Consider the following 20,913-nt stretch of genomic DNA (forward strand, 5'->3'; position numbering starts at 1 on the left):
AAATCTCGACATGCTCGACATGAAAAACGCACCATACAAGTCTATGGAGATGCATCAAAAACGCATTGCACTCTGAGACACTTGCAAGTGCAATGCAAGTGCAATGCGTTTTTCACGCATCAATTGCCATAGAAAAGATAGAGCTCAGTCCTGAGTCCATTTCACGCACATTTTCTGCGCGTGAAAAACGCATTGAAATTGCATGAAAAACTTGCGTGAAAAACTGAGACACTGAACAAACTCTGACTGAAAACTGATTGCACTCTGATGCAAAATGTGCGTTTTTCACTGACCAAACCCTGATCGCACCCTGATCAGACTCTGACGTGATCTGCAACGCAAGTGTGGAAGGGGCCATACACTTTGCATTTTTTAATACTATTGTTATTACTCATTGGGGGACATGTATCATAGTTTTGTCTCTCTGCAGTGAATTTTTGAGACATTTGGCGGCTCTTTTTTTTGTGCCTTATGTATCCTGTCTTTTTACTTGTGATACATGTTCAGTTTTTCCTATACTGGCAGGCGCAAATTTTGGCTTCTTTTTGAGACTTTTTATTGCAAATGTCTCAAATCCACATGGACACAAGCCACGTTAGGGGGATATATGTAGGAGTGGACACTACTTTTAATTTGGGATTTTAGGCTGTGTCCTGCATTTTTAAGCACTGTAGTTACAACCTAGTGAAATTATGACATATGAGGTTGCGGTCATACATTGCATTTTGATTGCGTTTTGAAACCTATTACAACAGCTGAGGAGAGGTGATTTGCCTAATTACATTGCTGTTAATGTTTGCATTTAAAAAATGCATAGTTAACACGATGTTAGCATTTTGTAAACGCAAATGTAAACAGTAATGCATTTACCTCTCCTCAGCTGTTGTAATAACTTTCGAAATGCAATTAAAGCCCAATTAAAACGCTATGTGTGACCTCACCCCTAGAAGTAACCAATAAATTAAAACAAAATTTAAATCTAAACATTTCTGAATTTTCCAAAAACAGGTTATTGTGCAAATTTTTAAACATTTAAAGCATAAGAAATAATTACAATTTACATATTTAAATAGGGTCCATGAAAAAAAATCCTTCCTTTGCACCTGCCCTGGACCAGTGGCAGATTTTCCCTAAAAAGTTGCAAAAATAAGCAAAAAAAGTGATACATAAGTGAAAAGTCGCACGGAACATCTGGGAAACAAAGATACATAAGGCACTGTACAAGAAGCAGACCAAGGCGTACTTGAAAAACGACGATCCTGCGCATGCGCAGAACAACAGGATCATTGGATGAGGGCGCGCAGCTATGAGCAGCTGCGCGCCGAAGGTGGTGAGTAGGAGGAGAAAAGAGGCTACCGGGGCGTGGAGTGTCCACGCCATGTAACCTCAGATGCGGCTACTCCGCGCCCCAGTAGCCGCATAATAAAATTTGCATAAAAGTCTAATAAAAGTTACTAAAAAAGTGCGGGGATGTGGGTATTAGCCCTTAAAAGGGCTATCCTCACGTCCCATTGATCCACCTACCACCCGATCTACCTTTACAGGTAGATTTGTGGTGGTAGGTTCCCTTTAACAGGGCCGCATCTGCCTTGAGGCAAGATGAAAGTCTCGCCTAAGGCAGCAGATGCCGAACCCTGAGGGAGGCGACAAAATATGGGGCCATAATGTTGGCGATTCGGGTGGCTATTGCCACCCATATCGCCCACATGAAAAATCAATCGTGCCTGTATCTTTAATAGTTAATAGACTAAATAGATGTTGTTTTGCATTCGTAGAGGTGTGTAGTTTCTATAGTGGAGTAATTTATGGGGTTTTAGTTTTATTTAGGCCTTTCAAAGTCACTTGAAAACTGAGTTGCATCTCAAAACGTGAGTTTTGTTGACTTTGATTCAAATGAGAAAAATCACATCTAAAGTTGTAAGCCTCATCAGTTCCTAGAAAAATGAGAGGACACTTAAAAATAATACAGCAAACATTCCAAAAATGTTAGTAATCAAGCTTTTTGGGTGGTTTAACTATTTGCGTGGAAAGCAGAACATTTTAAACTTTTTAATGTTTTTCCAACTTACAAACACAAATTGACATATCTGCTGTTTTCCATATCCTTTGTTCATGTCCCCAAGAAATACACAATGCACAGAATATAGTTGACGTGCTACAATCTGCGCTGGATTCAGCTTCCAGCCGGCTGTGGCCGGCCACGCCTACCCGTCCCTATTCACAGCATTGTGTATGCTGGGCGGATGGTTGTCGGGTCCGGCCGAAAGCTGAGTCCAGATACCGGAGGGCGCCGGAAGGTAAGTAGGACTTGTTATATGGAAATTACAACATAGTAAAATACAAGGTGAGAGTATCAAAACCAATTTTAATAAATAGATACAGCACCAGAACCAAGCATACTAAATAGATGTGTTACCAGAATCAAGCTTACTACATAAACAGCACCAGAGCCAAGATCCCTACAAAGAAACAGGGCTCAGAAATAAAGAGTCAAACAGCCTTAGGCTTCATTCACACTACCGTTGGGGGACGTAAATACGGCCACCATATATACCTCCATCATAGGCCAGCAATGGGCGCATGGAGCGGTATGGTCCTGCAAACGTGCAGCACCATAAAGCTCCGTACTCGGAGCCTTATACTGTACCAGATATTTAACAGTGTCTGATGCCAGATGATAAATCTGGTTTAGTTGAATATAGTCTCCGCCCTCATTGAAGAAGAGTCACAGCACGTAGGATAAACTGTATAATTGTGAGCTCATGGGGATACTAACACCAAAAAATCCGGTGACACACTTTGATTTTTTTTTTTATATTTTATTCTTCTAGCTCATCATCCTGTTAGCTACTTCCAGCTACAATTTATCTCTGCAGATTTGGCAACACTAAAATTGAAGGTTCCTTACTTCATCATCATCTCCTCTATCTTCTTTACACAATTTTAACACTGTTCTTTTGCTCCTCAACATATGACTTATATGCCCTCATAGTAGCCAATATAGTGGCCACAACAGTAGACAATATAGAAATGGTCCATTCCACAGTACCCTAAATATTAAGAGTGCCCCAATTGTAGCCAATATAGTAAAAATGCTCCTAATGTAACCAATATGGCAACAATGTCCCTACAATAGCCAACATAATAATAGTGCCACCACAGTAGCCAACAGTCAGTGCTGCTAGGGTAGCCAACAATCATAGCACCCCTACAGTAGCCAATAGTTGAAGTGTCTCTACAGTATTCTATAGTTGAATTGCTCCCACAGTAACCAATACTCTCAGTGACCCCCAACTTAGCCATGGGGCCCCCAGTAGCTCATAGGCAGGATACCCCACATTTTTCATGAGTTTTGCTTTGTAGCTCTGTGCTTTGGACCAACAGAGGTGTGCTGTGAGGCCGTATGTAAAGCTTTCAGCTCACATGTCCTGCTAAATGTGCCCCTGGCCAAGCCCTTTCCCCCGCACACACACATAGACTCACATACATTTAAAAAATGGCTTGGCTATGTACACTACATAACATAAACACACACTGCAATTATATATCAAAGAATGAGTAATCATAATATATTTCAATATAATTTAATGACCTATTATCACATCAATAAAATGTATTATTTTTCAAAAATTCACATAAAAGTATATAAAATATCATATGTATTGTAAGGCTGAGAGGAAGGATATATATAGTGCAGAACTATAGTGAAACCTTCATTATTTAGTATTTGATAGCAGGATGTAGATAGGTTTTTTTTATTTCATGCAGAAGTTGCATCATATTAACCTTGGAGGCAAATAGCCAATAACAAAACGCCAACACAAAGGATCCAAGGTGTAAATGATAAGAAATTCAATTTAATTTTTTTCTTCACCACCCTTGTACTTAGTGGCTTTGCTATACGATCCCATTGAGTCATTATTGCTTCTCGAGCTCCATCCCATTTGCCTGGACCAGTCAGACGGAAATGATAAGAATTGCATGGTCCAAAAACAACCTTCCATGCTAACACAGGATCTGTCAGAAATAGTTTCCATATGTTCAGACTCACTCCAATATCTGAGGCCAGATCATCCATGTATGAGACGTAATCGGTGCGACGAAAATTATTTTCAGATGCTCCAAACCTTTACAAAAGTAATTAGATGAATATTGTTTGATTTTTATATGATTGTTACAGCCATGATGTTGGATTAATGGTAGTACATCTGAATAATATTTTTTTTTTCTAATGGTGTGCTAACAAATTAAAAGTTATCTAACTTAAAAAATATATATATTTCATTAGAAAATTGGGAGGTGACATTGAGGGCATCCTTTTAGAAACACTAATCTACTTAATAAAAAAAGATAACCCAGACACTGGTGACACTATCACAGAATACATTTGTCTGGGAATTCAAAAATACAAACATTTTCAGGACACTTTCCTATACCTATTTCCTATGTATCCTGGAAACCATCACATGGGCACATGTTCCTGTCACCCACCAATAGTTAGAACCACATTTTAACTCACCATTTTTTTCTGCGCTGTTCATCCCTACGCATTTCTTTTTCCATTTCTTCAGGATCTGGAAGTTTATGTAATCCTTAAAATAAAAGTATTTATATAAATAATTGGTCACATTGGTCAAAATTGGTCAATACCAGTTTGACACCCTTCCTCCATGTATATAGTTTCAAATTTCCTTACCCTTGACAAGTCTTGTTGCCCATCGAGACTGAAGTTCACCGACCACCATAGCTGGCCCAATTGGTAGGACAAATGCAATGAATGCTATTGTGGGTTTTTCAATTCGCAGAGGGATTATTTTTTTATAAAAAGATCCTTTGTTTTCATCCTTTTTAATGATGGATTCATCTAGAAAAGGGAAACTGTAGTCATAGCCTGTGGCCAGTATAACAATGTCAAGATTCTCCACAACGGAACCATCTTCAAAATGGACTGATGTCTCAGTGAACTTTTTTACTTGTTGCTTGATCATGATTGATCCTGACATAATACAACTTGGTAGTTCTTCATTCACTAAAGGTTCTCTCCAAGCCACCCTGAAATTAAAAATCTCTTTAGTAAAAATTACATATGACACATTGACATTTGTGTGTATCCTTATGGATATGTCCATAAGGATATGGACATACATATTGTCCACAGTCTACATGTTTCAACTGGGCATCGGACTCTTGACACCGCAGATATTTGAAAGCATTGTGGCACCTTTGTGAGTGGTGGGTTTTCTGTACTCCTTCCTTTAATGGGATATACAGTATGTACAAAACATTAAAAGCCTTGTTGTACATGGCAAAAAGTGCAAATCTTGTGTGCCCCCCCCCCCAACATTAATTTACCATTGGTTTACCATTTAATGTTACTCATTTTCCACTGCTGCTCATTCTACTATTTATAAATAATGGACAGGAACGGGCAGCACTTTGTCATCAACAAATGTAACTTTATTTATGCTGAACAATGATATCTAGAGCAGGGGCTATGCTTGCGCACCTTGCATTTCATGGCAGCAAGAAACAGAAAAAAACGGTGTAACAAATGCTGATTTTGATAAATTCTTAACAATGGGTGTGTGAAGGGAATTAATCACAACTTGTCGCATCATGATATTCCCCCCACTGGCACATAATCTACCCAATATACTAAGTGAGTCAGGTGCTCCCGCGATCCATGTCACGGGTACACCCATGCTCCGCTGGCTGCCTGTCCCTGTCTCCCAGCCCACACTTACCTCTCTTGACTCCTGGCTGTGCTCCGGGTCCCGGCGTGCAGGCCGCACACTTCCTGCCTCCAGGCCGCGCGCTCCCGCTGCTAGGGCACGTGCGCGCTCTCTTCTCTGAAATTAAAGGGCCAGCGTTCTTACCATTGGCGCTGGTCACTTCCGTGTTTCCTATATAACCCGGCTGCTCCCTTCACTCCCGTCCAGATCTTCACGTCTTCAAGTGAAAGCCTCCTGTGTGTATCCCGAGGTCCCATTCCTGTGTGTTTCCCAAGGTTCCGTGTTCCTGTGCGTTTCCAGATGCCTCCATACTCTGTGGTCCGTGTCCGATGGTCCGTATCCTGTGGTCCGTGTCCTGTGGTCAATATCCTGTGGTCCGCGTCTGGTAGTCCGTATCCTGTGGTCCATATTCTGTGGTCCATATCCTGTGGACCGTTCCCGTACGACTGTGCTCCTGCTGTGCTGTCCAGGGTTCCAGCTCAGTGGTGTCCTCCTGCCTTCTTGTGCTTCTGCCGTGCCTTCCAGGGTTCCAGCCAAGTGGTGTTTTCATGCTGTACCAGTGTTACCAGTTCTCCTCTGCGTTCCTGCTGTCATCTCAGGTTGTGACTGTTTCCTGCATTTGTTGCCTTGGCTGCCACATACCATCCCCCGCAGTGGTCCAGAGGGTCCACAGACTTCCCAAAGAGACTCTCAGACGGTTCGCCCCTCATGAACTGTGACACTTGGTATATTGGCCTATTTGAATTCCAGGTAGAATTCTGTTATAACCTGTGACTGAATTCTGGCAGAACCTACAGCAAATGTGCCTTTAATAAGGTTGTCTACAGTGGGACTTTCAATTCTGTACTGCATTGCACAGTCCAGTGTTTGCTAGAAACAAGCACTGCAGTGACAGATAATCATACAGGAAAACCTACTACTGAGTGCAAGTGACTGGTGTCCCAGTACCCCGCTCCCCCCTCCGTCCCCCTTGGGGAAGCAATAAAGATAACTGTCCACCTTATTATAATCTCTTTCTATGGCTTTAAAAGTTGACCAACAACTTATTAAAGCATTGTAATAAGTGGTATAGAAATATTTTAGGGGCTCTTCACTTACAGCCAAGAAATAAAGTACAATATATTTAAATTTTATTTACCCCTCTGGTTGTATGTTGTACAGGTCATGGTTAAATTGGTCATTCATGTACTTCTTCAGCATCCATCGAGACACAGCTGGTGGCATTATATTGTGGATCCAACTGACAGAACGACGGATGAATCCCAAATCATACGGAAGTCCTTCTTTTCCAAGCCGTTGAAGAACCCATACTCCTGTTTTACAGCTAAGATATACCTGCATACATAAATAGTAGACAATAAGAGATGTATAAACTGAGATAAAAGCTACAGATAATAGTGCAAATCAAACTTTAATCCTAATTGGTCCCTGGCTTCTTATGCCGTGGATGTCAGGGGAGTAACTAAAGGGGTAGCAGACACAGCAACTGCTATAGGGCCCACAATGTCAGGGGGCCCTGGTATCTGGAGTATTGGGTGTGAATATGCTGTATGTGTGTATATGCATATGCAAGCATATGGGATGTGTATATGCTGTATGTCTGTGTATATGATGCATGGGTATATATGGTACCCTAATTACGTATACAGGCAGTCCCCTTAAGGGGATCTTGTGCAAGTGTAATCCCCTTCATGCAGCTTGACTCTCATCCAGCGCAGGCTGCAATATGCTACAAGTGGCTGCCAGGAAAGATTGCAGATATCCAAGGTAACCACAAAATCTTATAAAGATTGCCCCTCAGTACTGTCACTTCTTTGTTAAAGTGCAGCAGCTTCAGTTTTCCTCTGCAAGACACTGCCTCTGTTAATCATTGCAGCATCTTCATTATGCTCGTGAAAGCCGTTGCTATGTGCGATCCCAGGTATCCAAGGACGTGTGCGCGATCTAACTAGCACAGTGTTACTCTCTATGTATACGCTGTCCACAGTATCCTATGTCATACAAAACATAACAAAAAAGTGTCTGGAGTTACTGTACATTTACAGGATATACAGTTCCGACTTAAGTACAAACCTATAGTCCCTATCTCGTACGTAACTCGGGGACTGCCTGTATATGGTATATATGTATATATGCATGTATATGGTATGTCTATTTTAAGGGGTAAAATTAGGACCCTAATGGATATTGTATGCTTGTTATGCCATAGGAAAGCCAAACAACTGTTCATCTATAGGTAATGCTGGGCATGAATATGTTCTTGCATGTGCAGTGTGTGTAGGTGGAAGAACATCAGATCAGGACAGATCCTGGAGTCACTCGTTGCAAAAGTTACAGTAACGAAACAGAGAAAAAAAACGAAATAAAAAATCGGGTGCAGAAACAAGAACACAACCCAGCTATTCCATTATTCACTTGAATACATGGCCATTCAAGTGCACTGCAAGAATGCCTTTCTCTAGGTAAGTATTTAGAGAGTTTTGTTACCGGACTTATTTTCCTACTTTGAACTTAGATTTCCCAAGTCTTAGGAGTTAAGCTGTTCAAGTGAGCCCCTGATGTGTCAAGATTGGAAAACATAGCATCATCATTAACCTGATTCTGGCTGTCCACCCAGGTGGGAGTGAAGGTTCTTTCCTCTAAAGCAGTGTCTTCAGGTGTCACTGCAGCCTTGTGCTGCCGCCTGAAAATCATTTACATTAGTACTCTGCATGTGTTGAGCATATTGAGCCTGTTTCATCCTATATACTGGTGACTTCTTTGGCTCTTGGACTTAGATGATCAGTAGGTTAGTACATGTGATATGAGGAGTAGTGGATTAGTGGATACTTTGGGGCTCATTTACTAAGGGCCGTGCGCTGCACTTTCGGCAGGCTCTGCACCTTATTGGGGGATTGCACGGCTTGGACAGGTATTTAACAGGCATCTGCACTGGGATTGTGTCGCACACGATTGTTTCTTTTTGTGCTTACTTCCATGCAACACAAATTGGAGGCATGCCGTCGGACGATCTGACTGATTCGGACTGAGCGTGGATTTTAACTTTCAAATTGCCTCACAAGACAATGCACTTACATGCACCAGGAAGAAGAAGGTGAACTCCATCGGACCTGAGCAGGGAAGCACATTCATGATATTGGGAGCACGATATTATCGTGGAACAATGCACTTTCATCGAACTTCAGTCGCCGAGTAAGTAAATGAGCCCCATTGTGTAAGCAACATAATGGAGATACATGAACATGCGGCATTAGTGAGGGGAATGAGGGGACTAGTAAAACATTGGTGCATTAGCATGCACACTCTAGTTTAATATAGTGGAGGAAAATATACCTGTGAGGCTTTTGTGCATAACTCAGTAGCGATATCAACTCCAGTGTTGCCCATTCCAATTATTAATACTTGTTGCCCATCAAATCCAATGGGCCTCTTGTATTCTCTGCAATGTAGAACTTTACCTCTAAACATGTCAATACCTTAAATGAAACAAAGCAAAAAGAAAAACTATACAGTACATATTCTCAAGGAATTTATAACATGTATAACATCTCTCTTTTTGCATATTTTTTATTGTTTTTTAAAAAAAATAATTTTATATAATTGACAACCAGATAATAGAGGAAGTGTTTGCCTTAAGTGTCCAAAAACAGGTGGTTCAAGTCACATTCCCACCAGATGTCACCCACAGACCTAAGGGATATTGAGATTGGATGATATTTCTTTACCACCTGCACCTCAACTGTTGGGGTAGATAATAATTTTGGAATATCTGTTTTAGACCTCAAGTTCCTTTTCCCATGCTTTTATTTAACTCGATTAATCTGTGTCATCATTTAGGGAAAAAAGTTATACAATGTTGCTATCATGTGCGTGGATGGGTTAGAAGATACTATGCATTTTTTAAACCAAGTGAGGTCTCCTTGCCTAATCATCTACTCAATACTAAGCTCACAAGAAGAAGCGGCCCACAAATGGATTTGAGCAAGAACCCGGGCCAAACCAAATGGAATTAGAGTTATCTCAAGGGGGCCTGGGCTATGACCCAGGAGTAAAGGTACAACCATGATAATGACAACTAGGATGCGCACAAATTAGATAGATGAAGTAGGTGTTGACACATTTGAGCTTGGCTTGTAAAAGCAATGCATAGCTACCTGGTTAATGGGACCTAGAAGAATAGTTCAGCTAGGGTCACTTTCTGGACCTAACCCTCTGTATTTTTTTTAGATATGATATAAGTGCAGGAGTAGGAACATATTATTGCTTGTACAATTTTTGTTGTACAAAACTGTAGAAAGATTCTGTCAGGAACCTTGCTGCTCGCTGATTGGAGCTGACTGGAAGGGAGCCTACAGTTTGGTAAAATAAAAAGGGATAAAGAAATAACGTCACGTAATGTATTAAGTTATTATAAGTCTGGCGTCTGTCCACAAGGGACCCCCAAAGAATGTTAGAATCTATTTAGATAAAAGTCTAAAAATTGTCATTCACTGACCAGCCCCTCGTCCCCCTGCTTGTGATGTCACAAGGAAGCCTGGCATATGATAATTGCTTTTTATTATTACGAGGTGTAAACCAACCCTGTAAGCTTTTTAGCAGATATTGTGCCCTTTTCCCTCATAATGCCCTGCACATGTACATTCTACACATAATGATTTCAGTTGTAATAATTTTATTTACTACAACTGAACTCCCCATTCCATTAATTTTATGGTGAGCCCTATTGGGGTGTTGATTGCCCTGGCCCCTGGCCTGTGTTTACAGTAGCAGAAAACCTTTTTGAGTCTCTTTCACAACTTGGATCTCATCACTAGAGGTTCTACTTTACCGTATGTATGCCTTTGATTTTACACAGAAGTACTTTCTAAGGATTCTTAATAGAGATGAGCGAACACTAAAATGCTCGGGTACTCGTTATTCGAGACGAACTTTTCCCGATGCTCGAGTGCTCGTCTCGAATAACGAACCCCATTGAAGTCAATGGGAGACTCGAGCATTTTTCAAGGGGACCAAGGCTCTGCACAGGGAAGCTTGGCCAAACACCTGGGAACCTCAGAAAAGGATGGAAACACCACGGAAATGGACAGGAAACAGCAGGGGCAGCATGCATGGATGCCTCTGAGGCTGCCTAATCGCACCATTATGCCAAAATTATGGGCAACAGCATGGCCATGACAGAGTGACAGAATGAAGCTAGATAGCATCTAAAACATCCAATAATTGACCCTGACACTATAGGGGACGGCATGCAGAGGCAGCGGCAGCAGGCTAGAGAGTGGCATGGCGACATACCCTAATTGGACTCAGGCTTCAAACCAATGGGTGTCAGAGAGGAATCAAAGGAGGTGAGCAAGAAGCGCTCAAATAATATCGGTACATGATAAAAGTTTGCCAGTATATTTTGTGGATTTCACAGCAGGGTGGCGACAAAGTTAACATGGAAGCCATGAAAACAACCCAAAATTCTGCCTGACACAGCTCGTTTGATAAGGGGACCATGTATGCTTACAGTTCATGCCAGTCGCTGCACTGGCTGCCAGTCTCCTTTCGAATACAGTTTAAAATAATAATAACCCTCATCCATAAAGCTCTGTATAATGCTGCACCCCCCTACCTCTCCTCTCTTATCTCAGTCTATCGCCCAACCCGTGCTCTTAGATCCGCCAGTGATCTTAGATTAACCTCTACCCTAGTGCGGACCTCCCACTCGCGTCTCCAAGACTTCTCTAGAGCTGCACCAATTCTATGGAATGCTCTGCCCCGGACTATCAGACTAATACCTAACCTCCAAAGTTTCAAACGTGCTCTTAAAACCCATTTCTTTAGGCAAGCCTATAACACTCATTAACTGCATGAAGTTTTAACTCTTCTACTAACCCGTCCTGTGTCGTCCTCCCATCTGTTATCCAGCAACCAACAGGCACCAGACTTCTCTGCAGTCCCATTCACCCTGGACCTGGTATATAAGATGACGGCTGAGTGGTTCAAGCGACAGCAATTCCATTTATTATATTTTTTTCTATTCCCTAAGAAGAATGGCTTGACCATTAAATATTCTTTTACCTCGTGTTACCCCATCATCTTCATAAACCGTAAGCTCTGGCGAGCAGGGACCTCACTCCTGTTGTTCCATACAAATGTTGTGCTCTGTTACATTACATTTGTATTTGTTTCCTATGATTTGTAAAGCGCTACAGAATATGATGACGCTATATAAATAAAGATTATTATTATTATTATTATGGAGGCAGTGAACTAGTAGTAGATTAAAGGTGCTGCAACTATGTTAGTTGGATCTTGGGATGGAGCTGGCGCTCTGCAGCCAGGCGAGCTTTCGCCAATCCAAGCCCCTGTCTCTAGGCTACTCCCCAAACAGCACTTCTAAGAACCTTTTCTATAAGATCAAGTGTAGTAGCGTTCTTATAAGTTTAGGATATGGCGGGTGAGGGGAATGTAAACAGATGCGCAAGAAGCGCTGAAATAATATCCCTAAATGGTAAAAGTTTGCAAGTATATTTTGTGGATTACACAGCAGGGTGGCGACAAAGTTAACAACTTTGATGTGGAATGCCCTGTAATAGCTCTTGGGCGGTGTGCCTTTTACCGCCTAGGCTCAGCAGTTTCAGCACCGCCTGCTGTCGCTTTGCGACGGCACTGCTGCTGTGCCTAGAGCTACCGACTGATGGCACCATGCCCACGGATGGTAATTCGGAGGAGGAGGAGGTGGAGGAGGGGTGGGAGGAGGTATAGTAGGCATTTGAGACCTGGACCGAGGTAGGCCCCGCAATTCTCTGCGTCGGCAGTATATGACCAGCCCCAGGGTCAGACTCGGTCCCAGCCTGCACCAAGTTAAGTGTAGTAGCGTTCTTATAAGTTTGGGATATGGCGGGTGAGGGGAATGTAAACAGATGCGCAAGAAGCGCATGATGCGCATGGAGCTGGCGCTCCGCTGCCAGGCGAGCTTTCGCCAATCCAAGCCCCTGTCTCTAGGCTACTCCCCAAACAGCACTTCTAAGAACCTTTTGTATAAGATCAAGTGTAGTAGCGTTCTTATAAGTTTAGGATATGCCGGGTGAGGGGAATGTAAACAGATGCGCAAGAAGCGCTGAAATAATATCCCTAAATGGTAAAAGTTTGCCAGTATATTTTGTGGATAACACAGCAGGGTGGCGACAAAGTTAACAACTTTGATGTGGAATCCATGAAAACAACCCAAATTTCTGCCTGACACACCTCGTTTGATAAAGGGACGATGTATGGAGGCAGCTATATGGACGACTTTTGGAGGTAGCAATGGAGACAACGTGTGGAGGCTGCTATGGAGACAATTTAATTTGGATAGTGCCTGTATGTGGCAGTCCCAAACATTTTTCAAACCAGAGGAGCAGGTAGGTGGCCCTCCAGTAAAATGGAATAGATTGAGTGCCTGTATGTGGCAGTCCCAAAAATTTTTCAAACCAGAGGAGCAGGTAGGTGGCCCTCCAGTAAAATGGAATAGATTGAGTGCCTGTATGTGGCAGTCCCAAAAATTTTTTAAAACAGAGGACCGGGTAGGTGGCCCTCCAGAAAAATGGAATAGATTGAGTGCCTGTATGTGGCAGTCCCATAAATTTTTCAAACCAGAGGAGCAGGTAGGTGGCCCTCCAGTAAAATGGAATAGATTGAGTGCCTGTATGTGGCAGTCCCAAAAATGTTTCAAACCAGAGGAGCAGGTAGGTGGCCCTGCAGTAAAATGGAATAGATTGAGTGCCTGTATGTGGCAGTCCCAAAAATTTTTCAAACCAGAGGAGCAGGTAGGTGGCCCTCCAGTAAAATGGAATAGATTGAGTGCCTGTATGTGGCAGTCCCAAAAATGTTTCAAACCAGAGGAGCAGGTAGGTGGCCCTGCAGTAAAATGGAATAGATTGAGTGCCTGTATGTGGCAGTCCCAAAAATTTTTCAAACCAGAGGAGCAGGTAGGTGGCCCTCCAGTAAAATGGAATAGATTGAGTGCCTGTATGTGGCAGTCCCAAAAATGTTTCAAACCAGAGGAGCAGGTAGGTGGCCCTGCAGTAAAATGGAATAGATTGAGTGCCTGTATGTGGCAGTCCCAAAAATTTTTCAAACCAGAGGAGCAGGTAGGTGGCCCTTCAGTAAAATGGAATAGATTGAGTGCCTGTATGTGGCACTCACAAAAATTGTTTCAAACAGAGGACCGGGTAGGTGGCCCTCCAGAAAAATTAAATGCATGAAGTACTATAGCAAGAGCCAGTGGGCCCTGTCAAAAAATAGCCATTTTCCTCTGCTTTACTGTACAAAGAGGAGGAGAAGGAGGAAAATGAGGAGGAGGAGGAGTGGATCAATTATTCAGGTTGAGCTTCCTTCACCTGGTGGAGATTGGAAATTCTGAGAAATCCAGCCTTTATTCATTTTAATAAGCGTCAGCCTGTCAGCGCTGTCAGTCGACAGGCGTGTACGCTTATCGGTGATGATGCCACCAGCTGCACTGAAAACCCGCTCGGACAAGACGCTAGCGGCAGGACAGGCAAGAACCTCCAAGGCGTACAGCGCCAGTTCGTGCCACATGTCCAGCTTTGAAACCCAGTAGTTGTAGGGAGCTGTGTGATCATTTAGGACGATGGTATGGTCAGCTACGTACTCCCTCACCATTCTGTAAAGATCAGCCCTACTCTGCCGAGACTGGGGACAGGTGACAGTGTCTTGCTGGGGTGACATAAAGCTGGCAAAAGCCTTGTAAAGCGTACCCTTGCCAGTGCTGGACAAGCTGCCTGCTCGCCTACTCTCCCTCGCTACTTGTCCCGCAGAACTACGCACTCTGCCGCTAGCGATGTCAGAAGGGAAATACTGTTTCAGCTTGTGCACCAGGGCCTGCTGGTATTCATGCATTCTCACACTCCTTTCCTCTGCAGGGATGAGAGTGGGAAGATTTTGCTTGTACCGTGGGTCCAGGAGAGTGAACACCCAGTAATCGGTGCTGGAATAAATTCTTTGAACGCGAGGGTCACGGGATAGGCAGCCTAGCATGAAATCTGCCATATGCGCCAGAGTACCAACGCGTAAGAATTCACTCCCCTCACTGGCCTGACTGTCCATTTCCTCCTCCTCCAACTCCTCCAACTCCTCTTCTTCTGCCCATACACGCTGAACAGTGAAGGACTCAACAATGGTCCCCTCTTGTGTCTCGCCAACATTCTCCTCCTCTTCCTCCTCATCCTCCTCCACCTCCACCTCCTCCGATATGCGCTGAGAAACAGACCTGAGGGTGCTTTGGCTATCAACAAGGGAATATTCTTCCCCTGTCTCTTGTGACGAGCGCAAAGCTTCCGACTTCATGCTGACCAGAGAGTTTTTCAACAGGCCAAGCAGCGGGATGGTAAGGCTGATGATGGCGGCATCGCCACTGACCATCTGTGTTGACTCCTCAAAGTTACTCAGCACCTGACAGATATCAGACATCCACGTCCACTCCTCATTGTAGACTTGAGGAAGCTGACTGACCTGACTACCAGTTCTGGTGGAAGTTGACATCTGGCAGTCTACAATCGCTCTGCGCTGCTGGTAAACTCTGGATAACATGGTCAGTGTTGAATTCCACCTCGTGGGCACGTCGCACAACAGTCGGTGAGCGGGCAGTTGGAGGCGGCGCTGCGCTGCCCTGAGAGTGGCAGCATCTGGGCTGGACTTCCTGAAATGCGCACAGATGCGGCGCACCTTCGTGAGCAAATCAGACAGATTGGGGTATGTCTTGAGGAAACGCTGAACTATCAGATTTAACACATGGGCCAGGCATGGCACATGTGTCAGTCTGCCGAGTTGCAGAGCCGCCACCAGGTTACGGCCGTTGTCACACACAACCATTCCCGGCTTGAGGTTCAGCGGTGCCAGCCACAGATCAGTCTGCGCCGTGATGCCCTGTAATAGTTCTTGGGCGGTGTGCCTTTTGTCGCCTAGGCTCAGCAGTTTGAGCACCGCCTGCTGTCGCTTAGCGACGGCACTGCTGCTGTGCCTAGAGCTACCGACTGATGGCGCCGTGCCCACGGATGGTAGTTCGGAGGAGGAGGTGGAGGAGGGGTGGGAGGAGGAGGAGGCATAGTAGGCCTGAAACACCTGGACCGAGGTAGGCCCCGCAATCCTCGGCGTCGGCAGTATATGAGCAGCCCCAGGGTCAGACTCGGTCCCAGCCTCCACCAAGTTAACCCAATGTGCCGTCAGCGATATATAGTGGCCCTGCCCGGCAGCACTCGTCCACGTGTCCGTGGTCAGGTGGACCTTGTCAGAAACGGCGTTGGTCAGGGCACGGATGATGTTGTCTGACACGTGCTGGTGCAGGGCTGGGACGGCACATCGGGAAAAGTAGTGGCGGCTGGGGACCGAATACCGAGGGGCGGCCGCCGCCATGAGGTTGCGAAAGGCCTCGGTCTCTACTAGCCTATAGGGCAGCATCTCCAGGCTAAGCAATCTGGAGATGTGCACATTAAGGGCTTGGGCGTGCGGGTGGGTTGCACTATATTTGCGTTTCCGCTCCAGCGTCTGGGGTATGGAGAGCTGAACGCTGGTGGATGCTGTGGAGGATCGTGGAGGCGACGATGGGGTTTTTGTGGCAGGGTCCTGGGCAGGGGGCTGACTAGCAGCTGACACAGGGGAAGGAGCAGTGGTGTGCACGGCCGGAGGTGAACGGGCTTGTTGCCACTGAGTGGGGTGTTTAGCATTCATATGCCTGCGCATACTGGTGGTAGTTAAGCTAGTAGTGGTGGAACCCCTGCTGAGCCTGGTTTGGCAAATGTTGCACACCACAGTCCGTCGGTCATCCGGTGTTTCCTTAAAGAACCTCCAGACTTCTGAAGATCTAGCCCTCGCCGCAAGAGCCCTCGCCACGGGAGCTTCACTAGTTGACACATTTGGCGCTGATGCACCAGCTCTGGCCCTGCCTCTCCGTCTGGCCCCACCACTGCCTCTTCCAACCTGTTCTGGTCGAGGACTCTCCTCCGTCTCAGAAGCACTGTGTTCACCCGGCCTCTCAACCCAGCTTGGGTCTGTCACCTCATCATCCTCCGATCCCTCAGTCTGCTCCCCCCTCGGACTTCCTGCCCTGACAACAACTTCCCCACTGTCTGACAACCGTGTCTCCTCATCATCGGACACCTCTTTACACACTTCCACTACGTCAAGAAGGTCATCATCACCCACAGACTGTGACTGGTGGAAAACCTGGGCATCGGAAAATTGCTCAGCAGCAACCGGACAAGTGGTTTGTGACTGTGGGAAGGGTCCAGAAAACAGTTCCTCAGAGTATGCCGGTTCAAATGCCAAATTTTCCTGGGAGGGGGCAGACTGGGGGGGAGGAGGCTGAGGTGCAGGAGCTGGAGGAGTGGCGATTTCGGTGACATGGGTGGACTGCGTGGAAGACTGACTGGTGGTGGACAAATTGCTCGAAGCATTGTCAGCAATCCACGACATCACCTGTTCGCACTGTTCTGGCCTCAACAGTGCTCTACCATGAGTCCCAGTAACTTCAGACATGAACCTAGGGAGTGTAGCTCTGCGGCGTTCCCCTGCTCCCTCATCAGCAGGTGGTGTCTCACCCCGCCCAGGACCACGGCCTCTGACCCCTGCAGTAGTTGGACGCCCACGTCCCCGCCCTCGTCCTCTACCCCTAGCCCTCGGGTTAAACATTTTTAAAATGAGAGTTATAACTTTATTTTTTTTTTAACTTTTTTTTGTTTTTTTTTGTGTTTTTTGTTTTTTTTTGTGTTTTTTGTTTTTTTTTGAGTTTTTAAAACCAAACAATGCTATCCTATTGCTATGGCTATTTTCTAGCCAAGTATCAAAGCACACTACTATGCCAGATGAGATGACACTGAGTTAGTGCCTAATTGAAATCCAACCCCTACTAAATTTTCCCACTTCGGTCTTTGCTATGGATATGTGCGTCACTAAGCGCAGAACACAGCGGTCGCAAGTCTCACTACAAATTGCTCAGAATTGGCTAGTACATGCACTGCAGAAAGTACAGCCACCAGCAGATCAACCAGAAATCAAATATATAGAACGCTACTGTAGGCGTAAGTAAGCTCTTTGTATTCTCCTATGGCTATTTTCTAGCCAAGTATCAAAGCACACTACTATGCCAGATGAGATGACACTGAGTTAGTGCCTAATTGAAATCCAACCCCTACTAAATTTTCCCACTTCGGTCTTTGCTATGGATATGTGCGTCACTAAGCGCAGAACACAGCGGTCGCAAGTCTCACTACAAATTGCTCAGAATTGGCTAGTACATGCACTGCAGAAAGTACAGCCATCAGCAGATCAACCAGAAATCAAATATATAGAACGCTACTGTAGGCGTAAGTAAGCTCTTTGTATTCTCCTATGGCTATTTTCTAGCCAAGTATCAAAGCACACTACTATGCCAGATGAGATGACACTGAGTTAGTGCCTAATTGAAATCCAACCCCTACTAAATTTTCCCACTTCGGTCTTTGCTATGGATATGTGCGTCACTAAGCGCAGAACACAGCGGTCGCAAGTCTCACTACAAATTGCTCAGAATTGGCTAGTACATGCACTGCAGAAAGTACAGCCACCAGCAGATCAACCAGAAATCAAATATATAGAACGCTACTGTAGGCGTAAGTAAGCTCTTTGTATTCTCCTATGGCTATTTTCTAGCCAAGTATCAAAGCACACTACTATGCCAGATGAGATGACACTGAGTTAGTGCCTAATTGAAATCCAACCCCTACTAAATTTTCCCACTTCGGTCTTTGCTATGGATATGTGCGTCACTAAGCGCAGAACACAGCGGTCGCAAGTCTCACTACAAATTGCTCAGAATTGGCTAGTACATGCACTGCAGAAAGTACAGCCACCAGCAGATCAACCAGAAATCAAATATATAGAACGCTACTGTAGGCGTAAGTAAGCTCTTTGTATTCTCCTATGGCTATTTTCTAGCCAAGTATCAAAGCACACTACTATGCCAGATGAGATGACACTGAGTTAGTGCCTAATTGAAATCCAACCCCTACTAAATTTTCCCACTTCGGTCTTTGCTATGGATATGTGCGTCACTAAGCGCAGAACACAGCGGTCGCAAGTCTCACTACAAATTGCTCAGAATTGGCTAGTACATGCACTGCAGAAAGTAGAGCCACCAGCAGATCAACCAGAAATCAAATATATAGAACGCTACTGTAGGCGTAAGTAAGCTCTTTGTATTCTCCTATGGCTATTTTCTAGCCAAGTATCAAAGCACACTACTATGCCAGATGAGATGACACTGAGTTAGTGCCTAATTGAAATCCAACCCCTACTAAATTTTCCCACTTCGGTCTTTGCTATGGATATGTGTGCCACTAAGAGCTAAACACAACGGTAGCAAGTCCCCCTGCTAATTCCTCACAAAATGGTACTAGATGCAAATTAAAATAAAAAAAGTAGAACGTTATTGTAGCCCTAAGAAGGGCTGTTGGGTTCTTTGAGAATCACTCCTGCCTAACAGTAAGCTAATAGAACACCCTAACGCTTTCCCTGACCAGCAGCAGCTCTCTCCCTAGCGGCATCCAGACACAGAATGATCCGAGCAGCGCGGGCAGCGGCTAGTCTATCCCAGGGTCACCTGATCTGGCCAGCCAACCACTGCTATCGACGTGTAAGGGTACCACGTCATGCTGGGTGGAGTGCAGAGTCTCCTGGCTTGTGATTGGCTCTGTTTCTGGCCGCCAAAAAGCAAAACGGCGGGAGCTGCCATTTTCTCGAGCGGGCGAAGTATTCGTCCGAGCAACGAGCAGTTTCGAGTACCCTAATGCTCGACCGAGCATCAAGCTCGGACGAGCATGTTCGCTCATCTCTAATTCTTAACCATCAGTAAAAAAATTTTTTAACTGCACTATTTCGAGATGCATTGAAGGGTCAGTCTAGGGAAAAGACACCTGTTATACAATGATATACATATCAGATTTCAAACCTTAATGCAAGCCCAACACTACATGATTACTTTAGACTAGACAGCACATTTTAATTCAGACCCAAAAATTAAATACAAACCCTGGTTTAAACCACATTAAACCTTTTATCCCACAACCTTATGCTTAGTGTTCCCTCAACTTCTGGGCCAGTTCCTCTATAGCTCAGTGTAAGTCATCACCAGGTTCTGATATTGAACCAGTTTTGATATACAGTGTGAAGCTGACATGAACCCAGTCAATAGGCAAAGGCTAAGATGGACTACTCTTATTCACTGTTACAGTGGTGTCTTTGTAACCTAGCAGAAGGAAGACAGGTCACATGTAGTCAAATATTTATAGGTCAGAATCTACCCACATATTTACCTATGCAATTTTACTGTTTGATATCTCCATGAACTTCTTCTTACTTAAAATAATTTCATTGGTTTCCTTCAATAGCCCATGTGTTGGAATATGAGGATAGAATCAAAGGGACTTGGAGGCATTGTATGGATGTGTAATTTAGAAGGACTGTGTGCAAGCAGTTGGTGAAATGTGTAAGAATGGGACTGGTGTACACATATCATTGGGAGTTAAATCTAAATATTCAGAGGTTTCCTGCACTAGATAATAAATTCATCCTTTACCATAACTAACCAATTTCAACATTAATAAAAAGAAAAGATGACATAAAAGCAATTATTTTACCTGGAATGTTTTCCAAGTCCATTGCAGGTTTTGCATGCTGTCCAGTGCAAACCATAACTGCATCAAAGATGTCTGTCTTCTTTACTCCATTACTCTCTGTAGTTACCAACCACTGTCCATTAACTGGGAAGTCAGTATGTTTCTCCAATCGGCAAACACTTGTCTAAGTCAAAGACACAGACTAATAGGTTATTTATCTCTGTAATCTATTCTTCTCAATATAGGACAACTGACATCCTCAAAATCATAGCTAATGGTTTATTGGCTTTTAAATAATTTAGCTCACTTCCCGTGCTATAATAAAACCAGTTTTACCGATTTTACATTTTATTTCTGTCAGCAGTTAATACTTCCCCCCTCAAAAACCTCAACTTCAACACACACTTGGCTACATTGACTAAAATAACAGCATTTTGTGGTAGCAATTTATATTCTTCATAGAATATCAGGCCCTTTCCTGATTTTTCATGTCCATTTTTCACTCCCCACCTTCAAAATTCTATAACTTTTTTATTTTTACACGT

General features: G+C 44.2%; 1 protein-coding gene across 2 annotated transcripts in view; it reads right to left on the reverse strand.

The window, feature by feature from the left end:
• Positions 1-3,570: 3,570 nt before the first annotated feature.
• Positions 3,571-20,913, reverse strand: part of LOC140105260 (flavin-containing monooxygenase 3-like) — a 30,358-nt gene continuing 13,015 nt past the window's right edge. For both annotated transcript variants that reach the window (XM_072129205.1, XM_072129206.1), the window contains 6 exons: positions 20,390-20,552; positions 9,066-9,208; positions 6,871-7,067; positions 4,697-5,052; positions 4,520-4,592; positions 3,571-4,127 (listed from right to left, as the gene is read on the reverse strand). In XM_072129205.1, the coding sequence (XP_071985306.1) occupies positions 3,782-4,127; positions 4,520-4,592; positions 4,697-5,052; positions 6,871-7,067; positions 9,066-9,208; positions 20,390-20,552 (1,278 nt within the window). In that variant the 3' untranslated portion in view covers positions 3,571-3,781. The remainder of the gene's footprint in view (positions 4,128-4,519; positions 4,593-4,696; positions 5,053-6,870; positions 7,068-9,065; positions 9,209-20,389; positions 20,553-20,913) is intronic.

Source organism: Engystomops pustulosus, chromosome 10, assembly GCF_040894005.1.
Source record: "Engystomops pustulosus chromosome 10, aEngPut4.maternal, whole genome shotgun sequence".
Classification (NCBI taxonomy): Eukaryota; Metazoa; Chordata; class Amphibia; order Anura; family Leptodactylidae; genus Engystomops; species Engystomops pustulosus.